The sequence below is a fragment of the Melospiza melodia genome, chromosome 26, assembly GCF_035770615.1.
Source record: "Melospiza melodia melodia isolate bMelMel2 chromosome 26, bMelMel2.pri, whole genome shotgun sequence".
NCBI lineage: Eukaryota > Metazoa > Chordata > Aves > Passeriformes > Passerellidae > Melospiza > Melospiza melodia.
This window is the reverse complement of record NC_086219.1, coordinates 5,296,349-5,315,520: the sequence shown is the minus strand read 5'-3', so window position 1 is coordinate 5,315,520 and position 19,172 is coordinate 5,296,349. Positions and strand designations below refer to the sequence as shown.

The window sequence follows — 19,172 nt, the reverse complement described above, 5'->3', positions numbered from 1 at the left end:
TGTGTCTCACACACACACACACACAGACGGACACACGGACACACAGACACACACACAGACGGACACACGGACACACGGACACACAGACACACACACAGACAGACAGACGGACACACAGACACACACACAGACACACACACAGACAGACAGACGGACACACGGACACACACACAGACACACACACAGACAGACACACGGACACACACACAGACACACACACAGACACACACACGGACACACACACACACACACACAGACAGACAGACGGACACACGGACACACACACAGACGGACACACGGACGCTCTCTCTGTCTCGGACCCTCCCGCTCCCGTCCCCTCCCCCGCCGCCCACGTGCAGCCCCGCACGCGCCGCCGGCCCCCGCGCGCCCCCTCCCACGCCCCCCCATCCGCGGCCCCTCGGCCCCGCCCCCCCGCGCTGGCCACGCCTCCCTAGCTCACACCGCCCAATGAGCGCCTTAGCCACGCACCGCCCCCACCCTGACCCCGCCCCCCGCCTCACGCCGCCCAATGAGCGCCGCGGCCTCGCGCCGCCCCCGCCCGCGCTTTAAGCGGCTCCAATGCCCGGGCGGCGGCCGCGCCTCCGCCCCGCTGCTCAGCGCACCGCGCGCCCCGCGCCTCAGCGCCCCGGCCCCGCCGATCGCCCGCCCGCCCTCACGGCTCCGGCCCCGCCATGGACACCGGCAGCAAGGTGAGCCCGCGCCGCCAGGGTTGCTCTGCGTTACGCAACCCCCGCCCGCCCCCGCACACGCGCGGCCGCCGCGTTTCGCTTTATTTTGTCCCCTGAGCCCCAGCGCAGCGCTCCCCACAGAGCGGCCGGTGCCGGCTCCGCGCCTCGCAGCGCGCCCGGCCGCCGCTCCCGGGCTGTCCCCGAAAGGCGGAAACGCGGCGGACAGACCCAATCCTGTCCCTTTTGACCCCGTTTCGGGACGAGGGGAGGCCCCAGAGCCCAGCGAGGGCCGGGCTGGCTTTGGGGGGCTGCGGGGTTGGGGGGAGCCCGCCGGAACCCCGCGATCCCCGCCGGGCTGGGCACATCCCGCCCGCAGCTTCTGACCCAATTCCTATTAATTTATCCCAGGCTGTGGAGTTATTAAATACTCCGAGCTCTCCCGGCCGCTCGGGGATCCACCAACACCCTCCTCATGCTAAATTAATTAATTTAGATTTAATTTGGAGGGGGGTAAAAGCCCGGAACGATGCCGGTGGTTGATTGTAACAGGTCACTGAACTCAGCCCCACTTGCTTCATTCCAACCACCAAAGTATTTCCGTCCCCAGTGCTCCGGCCTGGGAACAGCTGGAAAAATTCCAAATTGTTTGGGATTTTTTTTTTTTTTTTTTGCGGGGGGCAGGATGTGTTAGGAAATCGGCTGCGTGGCGGCACGAAGTGTAATTAATCCCCAAAAATCGCGATTTTTATCCTAATTAAAGATGCGACGGGAGCGATCCCTCTCGGTATTTATTTCCCCCTTTCAAAACAACTCCCTCTTCCCCCCCCCCCCTCCCCTCTCCTCCTCCGCATGAAACACACAATTCCCTTAAATTTAAGGCGCTACATCTGTGTATATATGTATTTATGGTGTATTTTCGGGGGTTCCGGGCTGTTTGGCGGTGGGGCTGGGGTGGGAGCCGGGAACGTGCGGGCCGGCAGCGCGGTGATGGGGGCAGGAATTAAACGCAAATTTGCTCTCATACCCAAGAAATCCGACGCATTTAACTCCCGGCATCCCGAACGGAGCCCGAGCCGCGTTCCCGCTGCTCTCCCAGCTCCGCAAACCTCCCCCCCTGCCTTGCATGGATTTGGGTTAGAAATGATTAATTTTCGTAAAAGGTAATTAATCTCAAGGATGATTTGCCGAGCGCTGATGGGTGACATTTCCATCCCCAGCGTGTTTTGCGTGGAAAAAAAAATAAAAAAGATATTTTTCATGGAAGCAGCTTGTGCTTTTACCATCAAGTGGTAAAACTCCCCTCCCGAACCCGCTTTATATTTAATAATTAATATTATTAACACGATTAACCCGGGATGTGTGTCTGTGTGGGGGGGACATGGCACATTCCGTGTGTTTTTTTTCCAGCTCGCTCCATGCAAAATCCTCTCCCGTGCTGGTCGCGGTTGCAAAACTCGCCGCGATTGTGTCGCCGTCCCTGGATGACCTTTAAGTAGGGAAGCAAAACAAATAAAAAACCCAAAATTCTCTGGGTTTAGATCCCCTCCTGTGGATTTGGAGCGGATTTTTCCTGGTTTTTAGTGGGTCTGTGAGGTTTTCCCGGGTGTTACCAGTGTGCCCTGGCTCCCATGAGTGTGCAAATGAGTGTGCAAGGGGCTGCACTGAGTGCCCACATCCCCTCCGTGTCCCCTTGGGAGCAGTGGCTGCTCCTTAAAAAATCCCCCTGGATCGTTTTAATCGTGTGTTTTTCATGTGGGTTTGCCCGAAATCCCCCTCTTTTTAACCATTATTTGGATTTTTCAGGGATTGCTAATAGTTCTTGTTCCATAGCATCGCAAAATCTTCCACGCTGGAGTGAAAAAAACCAACAGAATATCCTCCTGGGACCTTTTTTTTTTTTCCAGTTGTTGCTGATTTGATTTTAGAGAATTCATTAGTTCGCTTGATGCATGAAACAGTCAGCGTGCCAAAATTCCCCGAGTCCTCCTGCACTGGGGTAAAATAACTTGGAATTCCCTTCTGGGATGCTTTTTTTTTAGTATTATTATGAATTATGAATTCCTTGTTTTTTCATGAGGCAGCAGCATACCGAAATCGTCCATGCTGGAGTGAAAAAAGTTGAAAGTCCCTGCTGGGCCACTAATTTAAATACCTTTATATCAATATTTTGGTATTGTTATTTTGCTTTTAAAGGGATTATTCATTCCTTTGATCCATGAGGTGGATCTCAAAGTCCTTCCAGGCTGGAGAGTAAAATAAAAAGGTTAAAAATAGAGTTGTAAAGCCAAAGGCAGCGGGTTTGGGGGGCCCCTGGTGCCCCCCCAGATCCTCCTCAGAGCGTCCTGGCTTCCGTGTTGGGAGCTGGAGAGGAAGCAGGAAGCAGCCAAAAAGAAAACAAATATTATAAATTTATTAAAAACCTCTCTTTCCTATAACACAGAGCAATTCTTAGGCATAAAACCAGGAGTTTGGGGTCCAGCCATGCTTAAATAAATTTATTTTATGGAAATAAGACGGAATTTGTCCTAAAATTCCTGATAAAGATGCTTTTTCCTTCAAGGAGTTAAAAAAAAAAAAAAATCTCCCCACGGCCCCACGTGAGGTTTGGCAGGAGCTGCCTGGGCAAAGCTGCCCTTAAAAATCGACTTTTCCCTTTATTTAATTATTTCCCCCCCCACCTAAAGTTGCCTTTAATGGCGAAGTTGAGGCTGAAAGGATCCGGGATCCGAGCAGGGCAGCGAGTTTGGGCTGGGGAGGGAGGGGGAAGGAGCTGACTCACCCTGACCCTGCTGGGGACGAGCCTCCAAAATGTGATTTTCCCTGCCAGCTCTTCCTTTTCCTATGCCCAAACTGCTGGAATGCAATGAAAATACAATTTTTTTCTTTTTTTTATGGAATTTAATCTATTTTTTTTGGGATTTTTTTTTTAGCCTTTTTTCTAAATGTTAAAATAAAATTTTTTTTTTAGATTTTTATTTTTTTTTTCTTTTTTTTTGCATCAAGCTGTTGTTACCTCTCACCTTCCTGGAGCAAAGTTCACCTGGCTGCCGCATCCCCATCCCTGGAGCCATGACTCACCTGGGCCTGCCCTACCCTGCCAGCTCCCGGGGTGCCCTTTAGCCAGGAAAAAAATCAAATTCAGCACCCAAACACACCGGGCTGACCCCCCAAAAACAACGGGAAATCTCCCAATCCCCCACAAACCCACTCATTTTTTTTAATAAGGTTTCCCCAAGCAACAGGTGCTTTTAACATCCTGTTTTTTTTTTGGGGGATTTGTTGGAATTTTTAGGGCTTTTTTTTGTGCTTTTTGGGGGACATCACCAAATCCCCAGCCTGGTCATGCCCTCCCAACCAGGGAGGTGTTTTCTCCTCTACTCCAAAGCAAATCCAAGTGCCAAAACCTCCCTGATTAATTGTGTTGGGGCCAAGCCTAATTAATGAGCTTCATTAACGGGCCTGGCTTCATTCCCTCTGCTTTTCCCCTGGGAACTTTCACGCGGAGGGAGGAGAGTGGCGAGGTCAGGGAGCAGCACTAAATCCTGTATTTATTAAAAGAAATAGGAGATTTGTTCTTAAATATTAAAAATATCCCTTTTTGGGGAGGGAGTTGGAGTCACCTCCCCTCATTTAGACGGGATCTGAGGCGTTGATCCTTTGGGAATATCGATCCTGAGAGCACCCTTGGGGTGACACGTTGGTGTTTTGGGAGAACCCCCCCTCAGTGACAAGGTCAGGGAGCAGCACTAAATCCTGTATTTATTTTAAAAAAGAGGAGATTTGTTCTTAAATATTAAAAATATCCTTTTTGGGGAGGGAGCTGGAGTCACCTCCCCTCATTTAGACGGGATCTGAGGCGTTGATCCTTTGGGAATATCGATGCTGGGAGCATCCTTGGGGTGACACGTTGGTGTTTAGGGAGAACCCCCCCCTCAGTGGCAAGGGCAGGAAGCAGCATTAAATCCTTTATTTATTAAAAGAAATAGATTTGTTCTTAAATATTAAAAATACCCCTTTTTGGGGAGGGAGTTTGAGTCACCTCCCCTCATTTAGATGGGATCTGAGGCGTTGATCCTTTGGGAATATCAATCCTGGGAGCACCCTTGGGGTGACACGTTGGTGTTTAGGGAGAACCCCCCCTCAGTGGCAAGGTCAGGGAGCAGCACTAAACCCTGTATTTATTAAATAAAATAGGAGATTTGTTCTTAAATATTAAAAATATCCTTTTTGGGGAGGGAGCTGGAGTCACCTCCCCTCATTTAGACGGGATCTGAGGCGTCGATCCTTTGGGAATATCAATCCTGAGAGCACCCTTGGGGTGACACGTTGGTGTTTAGGGAGAACCCCCCCCTCAGTGGCAAGGGCAGGGAGCAGCATTAAATCCTTAATTTATTAAAAGAAATAGGAGATTTGTTCTTAAATATTAAAAATATCCTTTTTGAGAAGGGAGTTTGAGTCTCTTCGCCTCAGATCCCATCTAAATGAGGGGTTGATCCTTTGGGAATATCGATCCTGGGAGCATCCTTGGGGTGACACGTTGGTGTTTATGGAGAACCCCCCCTCAGTGGCAAGGTCAGGGAGCAGCACTAAATCCTGTATTTATTTAAAAAAAAAAGATATTTGTTCTTAAATATTAAAAATATCCCTTTTGAGGAGGGGGTTTGAGTCACCTCCCCTCATTTAGACGGGATCTGAGGCGTTGATCCTTTGGGAATATCAATCCTGGGAGCATCCTTGGGGTGACACGTTGGTGTTTATGGAGAACCCCCCCTCAGTGGCAAGGTCAGGGAGCAGCACTAAATCCTGTATTTATTAAAAGAAATAGGAGATTTGTTCTTAAATATTAAAAATACCCTTTTTGAGGAGGGAGCTGGAGTCACTTCCCCTCATTTAGACGGGATCTGAGGCGTTGATCCTTTGGGAATATCGATGCTGGGAGCATCCTTGGGGTGACACGTTGGTGTTTAGGGGAGAACCCCCCTCAGCACCCCCCCTCAAATTAAAGGGGTTTATCAATTTCACGTGGCCCGTCCCAAAGCTGATTAGGCGGGAATGTCGGATCCTGGTCCGAGCGCCGGGAAAATCTCCTGCCCGGGATAATTGGGCCGCTAACGAAGGTGGCCCGAGCGCTGGCCTGCCCTGACCCCGCTCCCAAACAAGGCTCTGATTGTTGCCGTGGCTCAGGCGGGAGGAAGAGGAGGCTGGGGAAGGAAGGCTTTGCCAGCTAAACCAGGGTTTTGCTCAGTGACTCTTAATTAGACAGCCATGGGAAGCTGCTGTTGGTGCAGCTCCCCGGAGCATCCTGCTGGCCCTATGGTCACCTCCAGGGCTCAAATTCCTGGAATCCCCCAAACTGGGGGGTTTTAACCCGCCCAAAATGACATTTTTTTGTAATTATTTTTTCCCTCTTAGCACCAAAACCAGTGAGTTTTCTCTTTGGTTCTGAATATTTGTACTTGCCACCTTTGCAGTGCCCTGGTATCTCTGTGCTGGGGAAAGAGAACTGTGGATTTAACCCCTTTTCCCTGCTTTTGTCCCATGCAGTGCCCTGGTATTGCTCTGCTGGGGAGTTCCCAGATTTAACCCCTTTTTCACTGTTTTTGTCCTGTGTTGCTCTGTTGGAGGAGACAGGGATCCCAGATTTTGCCCTTTTTCCCTGTTTTTATCCCATGCAGTGCCCTGATATTACTCTGCTGGGGATATAGGTCTGCAGGATCCCTGATTTAACCCTTTGTCCCATGCAGTGCCCTGGTATTGCTGTGCTGGAGGAGCCAGGGCTGTGGGAATCCCAGATTTAACCTCTCTTTCCCAGGTTTAGTCTTGTATTTCTCTGCTGGGGGAGACAAGGCTGTGAGAGTCCCAGATTTAACCCCTTTTCCCCTGTTTTTGTCCTGTATTGCTCTGCTGGGGAGTCAGGGCTGCGGGGATCCCAGATTTAACCCTTTTCCCTGTTTTTATCCCATGCAATGCCCTGGTACCACTCTGCTGGGGATACAGGTCTGCAGGATCCCAGATTTAACCCTTTTCCCTGTTTTTATCCCATGCAGTGCCCTGGTATCATTCTGGTGGGGATACAGGGCTGCAGGATCCCAGATTTAACCCTTTTCCTTGTTTTTATCCCATGCAGTGCCCTGAGCTGCAGACATCCCAGATTTAACCTTTTTTTCCCCCATTTTTGTGCTGTGCCTTGCCCTGGGCTGCAGGGATCCCAAATTTAACCCTTTTTTCCCATTTTTGTGCTGTGCTGTGCCCTGGGACGTGAGGATCCCAGATTTAACCCCTTTTCCCCTGTTTTTTATCCCATGGAGTGCCCTGGTATCACTCTGCTGGGGATACAGAGCTGCAGGGATCCCAGACTTTTCCCTTTTTCCCGTTTTTGTGCCCTGGGCAGCAGGATCCCAAATTTAACCCTTTCCCCCCCATTTTTGTGCTGTGCAGTGCCCTGGTATCACTCTGCTGGGGATACAGAGCTTCAGGATCCCAAATTTAACCCCTTTTCCCCTGTTTTTGTGCTGTGCAGTGCCCTGATATCACTCTGCTGGGCATACAGGTCTGCAGGATCCCAGACTTATCCCTTTTTCCCGTTTTTGTGCCCTGGGCAGCAGGATTCCAAATTTAACCCTTTTTCCCCTGTTTTTGTTCTGTTCAGTGCCCTGGTACACTCTGCTGGGGATACAGAGCTTCAGGATCCCAAATTTAACCCCTTTTCCCCTGTTTTTGTGCTGTGCAGTGCCCTGGTATCACTCTGCTGGGGATACAGATCTGCAGGGATCCCAGACTTATCCCTTTTTCCCGGTTTTGTGCCCTGGGCAGCAGGATCCCAAATTTAGCCATTTTTCCCCGTTTTTGTGCTGTGCAGTGCCCTGGTATCACTCTGCTGGGGATACAGAGCTTCAGGATCCCAAATTTAACCCCTTTTCCCCTGTTTTTGTGCTGTGCAGCGCCCTGATATCACTCTGCTGGGCATACAGGTCTGCAGGATTCCAAATTTAACCCTTTTTCCCCTGTTTTTATCCCATGCAATGCCTTGGTACACTCTGCTGGGGATACAGATCTGCAGGGATCCCAGATTTAACCCTTTTCCCCGGTTTTGTGCCCTGGGCAGCAGGATCCCAAATTTAACCATTTTTCCCCGTTTTTGTGCTGTGCAGTGCTCTAGTATCACTCTGCTGGGGATACAGGTCTGCAGGGACCCCAAATTTAACCCTTTTCCCTGTTTTTATCCCATACAATGCCCTGGTACCACTCTGCTGGGGATACAGAGCTGCAGGATCCCAAATTTAACCCTTTTTCCCCCATTTTTATGCTGTGCAGTGCCCTGGTATCACTCTGCTGGGGATACAGAGCTTCAGGATCCCAGATTTAACCCTTTTTTCCCCGTTTCCTGGCAGATGACGGCTCGCCTGATGCTGGCAGTGGGAGGAGCAGTGCTGGGCTCTCTCCAGTTCGGGTACAACACCGGCGTCATCAACGCCCCGCAGAAGGTGAGTGCTCCCAGAGGGAAATTCCAGCCTCCCCCAGCTCGTGTCTGACAACAAACCAGCCTCTGTGCCAGCCTGGCTAAAATAGTACATCCCACTAGGCAGCTTAGGGCTCTAATGGGATTTCAGAGGGAGTTATTTAGCTCCAGCCTTCCCTGGAGAAGTTGTTTCCTCCTCCTTGCTCAGTGTTTTTTTTTTTTTTTGTTTTGTTTTTTGTTTTGTTTTTTTTTTTTTTTTTTGTTGGGGGAAATAAATCCCAGCAGTGCCTGCAGGATGCTGTGTCTGGGTGTGGCCAGTGGAACTTTTCACCTCATGGCTCTCTTAGTGAAGGTCTGGGAGTTAATTAAGGTTTGAGTCATCCCCAGGCGGCTGCTCTGACCAGAGCTGGGGGTTTTGCATCCCAGCTGGGAAGTGCTGGGAGCAGGATGGAGTGCAGGAGTGTTGGTTCCTCCCCTCATGTACATGGAAAACATGGAAAACGTGGCTTTTCCCAGATTTGGTGGCTTTTACAGCCAGGACCCTCCTGCTGCTGGCAAATACCAGAGGTCCATGGAAAACTTTTCTCTGATTTGGTGGCTTTTATAGCCAGGACCCTCCTGCTGCTGGCAAATACCAGAGGTCCATGGAAAACTTTTCCCAGATTTGGTGGCTTTTACAGCCAGGACCCTCCTGCTGCTGGTAGATACCAGAGGTCCATGGAAAACTTTTCCCAGATTTGGTGGCTTTTATAGCCAGGACCCTCCTGCTGCTGGCAAATACCAGAGGTCCATGGAAAACTTTTCTCTGATTTGGTGGCTTTTATAGCCAGGACCCTCCTGCTGCTGGTAGATAATGGTGGTCCATGGAAAACGTGACTTTTCCCAGATTTGGTGGCTGTTTGAGGTGTTGAACACATGGAAAAGAAGCTCAGGATTGCAACGTGGTGCTTGCAGTGTTCCCTGGGCACAGCTCTTGTGCTGGGATGAGGTGTGGAGGGACAGCTTGAGCTCTGTCCCCAAATGTCATCACCCCAATCCAGCTGCCAGGGTTTAATCCCATCCCAGTGAGTGCTTCTGGAATGTCACCACAGGCATTGGGAAAACTCCTTGTGGGATAGAAGACCCTGTGGAAAAAGTCATTGTGGGAAGAGGAAAAAAGGCAGGGATTTGTTCAAGGTGTTGCATTATTGAATCCCAGGTTCAGTTCCTGGGCTTGAAGCTGCAGCTCGCCCCCAGAACCTGCTGGAGACCTGAAATATCCCAAATTCTCCTTGCTTGGTCTGAGGTTGGGGATGGCCATGGAGCAGCCCTGGAGCTGGGGATGCCTGCCATGGCTCTGAGGAGCTGCTCCCCAGCTCTGCCCTCACTTTCCCCAGCCCCGGCATTGAGGGAGGAGGGAATGCTGTGATCACCACCCTGCTCAGAGCCACATCCCAGGAGCTGCTTTGTTCCCTGGCCTGGAGGGGCTCTCCATGCTCTCCCTGCAAATTCAGACACTCCTGAGGGGTGTTGCCACAGTTTTTAGGGATCAATTATAGGAATGTGCCTTCTGTTGATGGAGTGACAAAATTCTCTTTTGTCCCCTTACAAAGAAAATAAGCCCAGAAGTTTCTCTCCTTGATTAGGTGAAAAAGGCATCTGATAAGCTTGAGGGACTAAGGATAACCAATTGGACAGAAGCCAAAAAGTCCCACCTGAACAATTTACTAGAAAAAGGAGAGAACAAAGAAACAAAACTTTTTAGTGAGGTGTTTTACCAGGAGCAAGAACCTCTTGCACATGACTGGGTTTTTCTCTGCAAAGAGTTTTGTTACTTTGTCTTTTATTAAAACTTTTTGTTTCCAATGCTGCAACAGAAGCCATCCTGGGGATTTTCTTTATCTCCAAAGACAGCTGAGCTATCTCTTGAAGAGGCAACATTGCTGTGAATCCTTTGGGCAGAGGGAGGCACAAGGGGCAGGACAAGTCCCCAGTGTTGAGGGGAAGGATTTGGGGTGCTCAGGGGGAGGTGAGATGAGGTTTGCTGGGCACAGGGGGTCATCCCAGCCTCAAGGATGGGGACACAAAGTGTGGAATTGGGATAGGGACGCTCTGCAGGACTGGGATAAACTGGGGCACACTGGGGATGCATGGAGTGCAGGATTGGGACAGGAATGCCTTGGGGTGCATTGAGGATGGGGATGCAGTGGGATAAACTGGAGTGAAGGATTGGGATGAGGATGCACTCAGATCCATCAGGGCACAGGTTTGGGATGCACTGGTTTGGGATTCGTGGAGCTGCAGGGTGGGGGTGAATCACAACACTGAGCTGAAATCCCCAGTTTGGGAGAAACAATTTTTTTTTCCTTCACTCTTCTGCCTTTAAACCCATTTTTCACCTCTTTTCCTCTCTGAAAAAAACTCTTGAGTCCTTCAAAGCATCTTCCCTTTTTTCCAGGAGGGGCTGTTATTGAGAGCCTGAGCCAGCCCAATTATTCTCCAATAATCCAATCAATTATTTATTTTGGGTATAGTGGTAAAAGGGGAAAAAGCATCCAAACCCCTGGGTGAAACAGGAGGGAACACAATCACTTCAATATGGAAATTGTAACAATTTCTGTGCTTTGGAAGAGGAACAACTTGGCAAAATAATGATACTGTTGGGACTTGTACCCAGCCCAGTGAAAATTTCTTGTGCTGTCTCTGCCAGGGCTCCTGTTTGGGCTTGGATTGATGGGAGAAGTGGGAAATTAAGCACAACGGTGTGAATTTTGAATTGGGAGTGGAGCCATTCAGAGCAGCAAAATCTTGGAGCCACCTTGGAGCAAAGCAGGGAATCTCTGGAATTTCTGCTCCTTCCAGCTGGGTTTGGTGGGGTGTTAAGGAGCCCTTTGCTGTGGTGCTTTGGGGATGGGTGACCCTTAAATCATGGTGCTAGAAAGGATTTTGGATTGGGAGGAACCTTTAGAGGGTCATTTAGGGCATTTTCCCAGCCATGGGCAGGGACATGAGCTTGGTGAAGCTACCAGTGATGGGCTAGCTTTAAAAATACATCAAAAGCACACAAAATGCATATATATATATATTATATATAATATATATATATATATATATATATATATATATGTATACATATATATATATATATATATATATATATATATATATATATATATATATATATATATATATATATATATATATATATATGTTGTGGTTTGACACTGGTGCAATGGCAGTACCAGCACAGTATCCCAAAAAACTCCCTTCCTTTTCAAACCAGGACACTATATGAAATTTTTGTATACAAAAATTTTTGTATACAACAGCTTTGTGTATAAAAAGATGCAAAATTAATATAAAACCACCTAAAATTAACAAACCAGGCTGTTCTTGGTGCTTCAAACCAAGGCCTGTGTTGGCATTGTGGTCCTGCAGAACCATGGGAGAGATGGTGTGTTATGGAATTCCTGGGGAAGAAAAACCTGGAAATCCAACTCCAGGAGTATCCAAGGGGGCTAGTGATGGGCTAGCATTAAAAATACAGCAGAAGTATATAAAATGTATATATTTTGTACGTGGATATATATGTAATGGTTTGACACTGGTGCAATGGCAGTACCAGCACAGCATCCCAAAAATCTCAGTTCCTTTTCAAACCAGGACACTATACAAAATTTTTGTATACTAAAATTTTTGTATACACAAATTTTGTGTTTAAAAAGTTGCAAAGCTTATATAAAACCACCTAAAATTAACAAACCAGGCTGTTCTTGGTGCTTCAAACCAAGGCCTGTGTTGGCATCACGGTCCTGCAGAACCATGGGAGAGATTGTGTGTTATGGAATTCTTGGGGAAGAAAAACCTAAACCTGGAAATCCAACTCCAGGAGTATCCAAGGGGGCTAGTGATGGGCTAGCTTCAAAAATCCATCAAAAGTATACAAAATGTATATATTTTATATATGTGTATATATATATGTCATGGTTTGATGCTGATGCAGTGCCAGTGCCCCCAGGGAGCACACAGCATCCCAAAAAACTCAAACTTCTCAAAACTTCCTTTTCAAACCAGGACACTATACAAAAGTATTGTATGTAAAAAGTATCGTGTACAAAACTTTTGTCTTTAAAAAGTTGCAAAGCTTATATAAAACCACCTAAAATTAACAAACCAGGCTGTTCTTGGTGCTTCAAACCAAGGCCTGTGTTGGCATCACGGTCCTGCAGAACCATGGCAGAGATGGTGTGTTGTGGAATTCTTGGGGAGAAAAACCTGGAAATCCAAGTCCAGGAGTATCCAAGATTGTGTGCTATGGAATTCTTGGGGAGGAGAAACCTGGAAATCCAACTCCAGGAGTATCCAAGGGGTTGGGAGCTGCCCCGTGTTCCTCCCCTTGCTCTGCGGGGCCGGCGCATCTGTGGCTCCTGCCCTGCCCTGGGGAGCAGCGTGACCTCCCCGTGCCTGCCCGGCCAGTTTGGCTCCCTCCCTCCCTCCCTCTCTCCGGGCAGGGCGAGCCCAGAACCCGTCGGGCTGCATTTCCCGGTGGATCCCAGCAGTTCCTCCCTTGGCCAGCGGCTCCGGTGACGCATTGTCTTGTGAGAGACTCGTCCCTCCGGTGGCGCGGCCTTGACGCGCGGTTTGCTTTCCCTCCTTGTTCTCCAGGTGATTGAGGACTTCTACAACCTCACGTGGCTGAACCGATACGGGGAGCCCATCAGCCCTGCCACCCTCACCACGCTCTGGTCCCTCTCCGTTGCCATCTTCTCTGTCGGGGGCATGATCGGCTCCTTCTCCGTGGGGCTCTTTGTCAATCGCTTTGGAAGGTGAGCTCTGGATCCTGCAGTGGGGAGGCTCTGCTGCCTCACCCACCCTGGTGTTCTACAGGCTGACCTTGGGGTTCTTGCAGTGTTCCTCACCTGCTCCTCCTGGTGTTCCTCACTTGGTTCTCCTGATGTTCCTCTCCTGGCGTTCCTCACCTGGTTCTCTCCCAGTGTTCCTCACCTGGTTCTCCTGGTGTTTTTCCCCTGGTTTTCCTCACCTGGTGTTCCTCACCGGGTTCTCCTCGTGTTCCTCACCTGGTTCTCCTGGTGTTCCTCTCCCAATGTTCCTCACCTGGTTCTCCCGGTGTTCCTCACGTCTCTCCTCCATCCCTCTCCAGGCGCAATTCCATGCTGATGTCCAACATCCTTGCCTTCGTGTCAGCTGTGCTCATGGGCTTCTCCAAGATGGCTTTCTCCTTTGAGATGCTCATCCTGGGCCGCTTCATCATCGGCCTCTACTCCGGCCTCACCACGGGTTTCGTGCCCATGTACGTGGGTGAGGTGTCCCCTACTGCCCTGCGAGGGGCCCTGGGCACCTTCCACCAGCTTGGCATCGTCCTGGGCATCCTCATTGCACAGGTGAGCACTGCAGAATGATTTTGGTCCTTTTTTTGATCCTGCAAGGATGAGGTGCTGTGGATTTGAGCTGGGGTGAGGGGGTGAAGCTGGAGCTCAGCAGGAGCGGGGATGCTGTGGAATCTGAAGGTTTGGGACGGGTGGCATCAGGATATCAACATCTCCTGGCCACCTGGAAGCAGCACAGGAGTCCCTCCAATGGCTGTTCCAGCTTGGAGCACACCATGAGCTGCACAGTTGTGTCCGACCAGGACTTTTCCAGCTGGGATGGGTGGCTCAACCCTTCTCCTCCTCCTCAGGTGTTTGGTTTGGACTTGATCATGGGAAACGAGTCTCTGTGGCCGCTGCTGCTGGGCTTCATCTTCGTCCCTGCGCTGCTGCAGTGCATCATCCTGCCCTTCGCCCCTGAGAGCCCCCGCTTCCTGCTCATCAACCGCAACGAGGAGAACAAAGCCAAGAGCGGTGAGTGACCCCTCTGCAGGGCCCATCCCGGCACTCTGCAGGGTCCCTGACATCTCCTGACCCCCACCTCTCCCTCTCAGTCCTCAAGAAGCTGCGAGGCACGACGGATGTGAGCAGCGACCTGCAGGAGATGAAGGAGGAGAGCCGGCAGATGATGAGGGAGAAGAAGGTGACCATCATGGAGCTGTTCCGCTCGCCCATGTACCGCCAGCCCATCCTCATCGCCATCGTCCTGCAGCTCTCCCAGCAGCTCTCGGGGATCAACGCGGTGAGCCTGGCTGGGGTCTCGATGCCAGGGGTCAGCTTGCTTCACCCAGAGCTCCAAGACCTGATTTGTGGTTCCTCCCTGCCCTTTGTAGGTCTTTTACTACTCCACCAGCATCTTTGAGAAGTCGGGGGTGGAGCAGCCTGTCTATGCCACCATTGGCTCTGGCGTGGTGAACACAGCCTTCACGGTGGTCTCGGTGAGTTTGGCCCCACCAGGGTCTCTCTGGGGAAGGTGGGAGGTGCAGGGGCCTTTCCTGCAGGCTGGGAGGTGCTGATGGATCTTGTCCATCCCACAGCTCTTCGTGGTGGAGCGAGCCGGACGCAGGACCCTGCACCTCATTGGGCTGGCAGGGATGGCTGGGTGTGCCATTCTCATGACCATCGCCCTCACGCTGCTGGTGAGTGCTGGGGAGGCTGGGAGGAGGAGGAGGGATGGCTTGGGGAGGAGGAAGGACTTATTCCTCCTTGAAGTGATGGCTGAGCACACTCAGTCCCCATTGTCACATCTCTCCTGAGCTCCTAGAATTCCATCTTCCAGCTCATGGCTCCTGTGCCAGCACCAGCTGAGGTGCCCAGGTGCCATATCCCCTTCACAGCACCAACCTTCTCCCTCTCCCTTGTTCTAGGACCAAATGCCCTGGATGTCCTACCTCAGCATCGTGGCCATCTTTGGGTTTGTGGCCTTCTTTGAGATCGGCCCAGGCCCCATCCCGTGGTTCATCGTGGCCGAGCTGTTCAGCCAAGGGCCCCGTCCCGCTGCTTTCGCCGTGGCCGGGCTCTCCAACTGGACCTCCAACTTCATCGTGGGCATGGGCTTCCAGTACATTGCGGTAATGATGGCTGGGAGCGCTGGGGGAGTGGGGCATGGCACTGGGGACACAGGGAGCTGGGGGTCCCAGAGGATCCCAGCAGTCCAGGGGAGTCTCTGTCCCAGCCTGTCAGACTGCATTGGTCCAGATCCCAGTTCTGGATCAGGGATGGAAACTGTCCAACTGGATCTCTGTGCCAGACTCCAGTGCAGGATCCCACTGCTGGTTCCTACTGCCAAATCCAAATCCCAGGTCTCGTTGCTGGTTCCTGGTGCTGGATCCCATTTGCCAGATTTTGGTGTGGAATCCTGGTGTCAGATCTTGGTGCCAAATCCTGCTGCTGGATCCAGTGTTGAATTCCAGGGCCACATTCTTCAGCCCTAAAACCTAGGCTGAGGTGGTTTGGTGGGTTAAGGTCCCTTGGGAAGAAGGACTTGGGGCTGAAGCAGGAGCTTGGTTCAGTGTTTTTTGTGGAACTTGAGGTGTTCCTTGAAAGGAGGACCTGAGTTTTGGATAGCCATGGCAGAGTGGTATCAGCTGGTCCTTCAACTATGGCCAGAGATGGGAATGGAGCTGGGGAAGGTCTGGAGGCACCAGGAGCTGCTGGAGGGGCTCAGCATGGAGAAGAGGAGGCTCAGGGGGGACCTCTGGCTCTGCACAACTCTGACAGGAGGGGACAGTTGGGGGAGTCAGGCTCTGCTCCCAGGGAACAGGGACAGGTTGAGAGGACCCACCCCAAGCTGTGTCAGGGGAGGTTTAGATTGGATATTGAGAAAATTTCTTCATGGAAAGGGTGGTCAGGGAGGTGGTGAAATCACCATCCCTAGAAGTGCTCAAAACCACGTGGATGTGGCACTTGGGGCATGGTTAGGAGTGGACCTGGCAGTGCCGGGTCTGTGGTCAGACTCAATCTTGGTGTGCTTCTCCAACCTCAACAACTCCACCATTCCGTGACCTCCATCCACGCGCTCACCTCCCTTTTTCCCTTCAATCCAGCAACTCTGCGGCTCCTACGTCTTCATCATCTTCACGGTGCTGCTCGTGCTCTTCTTCATCTTCACCTACTTCAAGGTGCCGGAGACCAAAGGCCGGACCTTCGACGAGATCGCCTCGGGCTTCCGGCAGAGCGGGGGCGGCCAGAGCGACAAGACCCCGGACGAGTTCCACAGCCTGGGCGCCGACTCGCAGGTGTAACCCGGACCCCGGCTCTGCCGCCGCCCCCCGACCCGGGGGGACTTTTTAAAACACTTTGTACAGACCCCAGGCAGGAGGGAGTGGAGTGTGGAGGGGGGATCTGGCTCTGATGCCCCCTCTCCAGCCTCTCCCAGTGCTTTACTGGGGACAGACTGAGCTATTTTATTTTATTTTTTTTTTTTTTTTTCTGCTAGGAACGAATTTTATTTAATTTTTTTTAGTTGGTTTCGCGTCCAAGATTTCAAAGCCAATAGGTGTTTTGAAACCCAGCCATGCAGCCCCCAGCACAGGAGGGCAATTCCCTGTTTTTTTTTTATTGACGACGCGATAGTTATTTAACGGAAAATCACGTAGAGGAAGTTTTTAAAAAAAAAAGCTGGAAACTTATTTTTTAACATTCTAATCATAGAGAAAAAAAAAAAAACAAAAAAACAAAAATCACATAAATTGACTAAATCTAATATTTTTTTAAAAAAACCTACCAAGGAAATGAGTCATTTTTTTAAAAGTCTCCTTGATTTCAAGCCCTGCGGTGGGTTCGTGGACGGGGACCTCCCGCCCGGGGCAGCGCGGAGGACGGAGCCGTCCCGGATGGATCAGTTGGAAAGGTCAATCCATTATCACAGGCTCCTCTCCTTTCGCCTGAAAATTCCAACTGGGAGGGGAAAAAAAAATGGGAGAAAGGTGGGGGGGGAGATGTGTTCTTGTTGAATTTTTGGGATTAATCTTGGCAATATTTGCCCGACAGTGAAGCGCCAGCGGCAGCCGCACACGACAACATCCCCCTCCATCACCACCCCCATCCCAGGACTCACCAAAATCCAGCACTGCATGGATACAGCTGTTTCCTGCTCTGTGTATAGACTGGAAGATATTTATATTATATATATTTTTGTTCAATGGTTGTTAATAGTAGACATTTAAGTTATAGCGTTTCTGATTTGACAAGCCAAGTACTGTAAATATTCTTGGAGTATATTCACACTGTATAATTGCATACAAAAAGGTACAGAAAAAGGTTATAGTTTCTATAGCAACTAAGAAAAAAAAAAAAAAGCTTGTACATGGTTAGGATGACTTTTTGTATAGTTCTGCACTGTAGTTGTATCTATTGCACTGAATTTCAGGCTGTAGTATATTAAAAGAAAATACACATGAGAAATACTGTCCTTTTCAAACAAAACTGAAAACACACACAAAAAAAAAAGCATTTCCCTGAGTGCAGCTGGTGTGGGAGCTCCTGGCACATTCCCAAAGCCACAGGGAGGGTTGTTTTTTTTTTTTGGGGTTTGTGTTGTTTTTTTGTTGTTTTTTATTAATAGTATCTTTTTTAAAATGTATTTGTTTGGTTTGGAAGTGATGACACTTGACCACACGTGAAAGAAAATAAAGGGGAGGGGGGGTGGAATAAAATAAATCTCTTTAAAAAAATGCCTGTTCTCAGCTGGTTGTGGCACAGCCTCACCAAGCTGTGGGGGTGTGTGTGTGGTTTTTTAAGCAAATCCCTGCAGTGAAGTGCCAAGGGGAAGGTGTGTGGTGTGAACAATAAAGGAGAATGTGAGCAGCCACCCAGCCCTGGTGTCCTGTGCCTTTTATTTCTCGCAGCCAAACTTTCCCTGCCCTGGCAGGGCTGGGGGGGGTGTCTGGCAGTGCGTGTCCCTGCAAAGCTTTTCCACCACGGGCACGACTCACCTGGTTGCAAAATACCTGCTCTGGGTGCACAACCAGCTCTGGGCTGGGATCACGGGGGCTCCTGGCTGGAGCTCTCCTGCCCCTGGATCCCAAACCTGCTCCCCTTGCCCAGCACAGAGCCTTGGTCATGCCACCAGCACCTGAGCAGGGGAAGGGAGAGGGAGGGAGGAGGTTGCTGCTGCTCTGTGCATTTGGTTTTTTTCCCCTCCAGCTGAGAAGGTGCCAAATGCTGCAAGCCTGAACATTTTCAGGCAAAGAAATGCTGATCTTGGTCACTTCAGGCTTTTTGCTATTTATTGAAGCTGCTCTTTGCCCTGCAGGGCATGGCTGTTGTAGGAATCGCTCCTGAAGTGTCTTTAAGATCTCCCCAGAATTCTTTTTGTGCCCAGGGCTCTCTCCTCACTCCGCTGTTTCATTCCTGGCTCCAGGAAATGCTCAGCCCTGCACAACCTTCAAAACCCAGGCTGAAGAAACTGAGGGTTTTGAGCTCTGACCCCAAACACAAGGGCCTGATTTGCAGATGCTATCTGCTCAGCACTTCCTCAAAATCAATTCCTGGTGAAGCACAGAAATAACTGAATTTTTAAGCCATAAATACACAGGAATGCAGATTCCAAACTGGAATTACAGACCCCAGTAGACTGAACCTTGAACTCAGAAGAGTCTGGCTCAAGGATAGGTCTGCAAGCCTGAACACTTCCAGGCAAAGAAATGCTGATCTTGGTCACTTCAGGCTTTTTGCTATTTATTGAAGCTGCTCTTTGCCCTGCAGGGCATGGCTGTTGTAGGAATCACTCCTGAAGTGTCTTTAAGATCTCCCCAGAATTCTTTCTGTGCCCAGGGCTCTCTCCTCACTCTGCTGTTCATTCCTGGCTCCAGAAGATGCTCAGCCCTGCACAACCCTCATTTCCAGGCTGGCTTTGTTCTGTTGAACGCTCAGAGCAGCCCCACGGCCCTGGAAGGATTACAGCCACCACCAAGCTCCAAATCCCTGCTGACCCAAATCCTTGTGCCCTGGGGCACTGTGCCAGCAGGCACAGCTCCCCAGCATCCCCCACCCCACGGCAGTGACCATGCCAGCCCCTCGGAGATGATCATTCCAGGCCTTTCCAGCACCTCCCATGGAATTATTCCACACCTGATGGGGTGGAAGGACCAAAGCATCTCCCCCAGGAGTGTTGGGAGCTCTCCTGGCCCTTCCCCAGGGCACCCTGAGCAGCCT

At 50.4% G+C, this 19,172-nt stretch overlaps 1 protein-coding gene across 1 annotated transcript; it reads left to right on the top strand.

Annotated features, from left to right (window-relative positions):
- The first annotated feature begins 625 nt into the window (after positions 1–625).
- Positions 626–17,830, top strand: SLC2A1 (solute carrier family 2 member 1). Its single transcript, XM_063176803.1, has 10 exons — positions 626–710; positions 8,081–8,173; positions 12,793–12,953; positions 13,289–13,529; positions 13,826–13,988; positions 14,069–14,256; positions 14,348–14,452; positions 14,552–14,653; positions 14,882–15,085; positions 16,061–17,830. Exons 1-10 carry the CDS (start codon positions 693–695, stop codon positions 16,256–16,258), a joined length of 1,473 nt encoding a protein of 490 aa, XP_063032873.1. The 5' UTR covers positions 626–692; the 3' UTR covers positions 16,259–17,830.
- The last annotated feature ends 1,342 nt before the right edge of the window (positions 17,831–19,172 follow it).

Coding starts and splice junctions, on each gene's coding strand:
- SLC2A1 (XM_063176803.1), top strand. Junction 13,989..14,068: donor GGAGAACAAAGCCAAGAGCG/GTGAGTGACCCC, acceptor TCTCCCTCTCAG/TCCTCAAGAAGCTGCGAGGC. Junction 14,257..14,347: donor AGCTCTCGGGGATCAACGCG/GTGAGCCTGGCT, acceptor TGCCCTTTGTAG/GTCTTTTACTACTCCACCAG.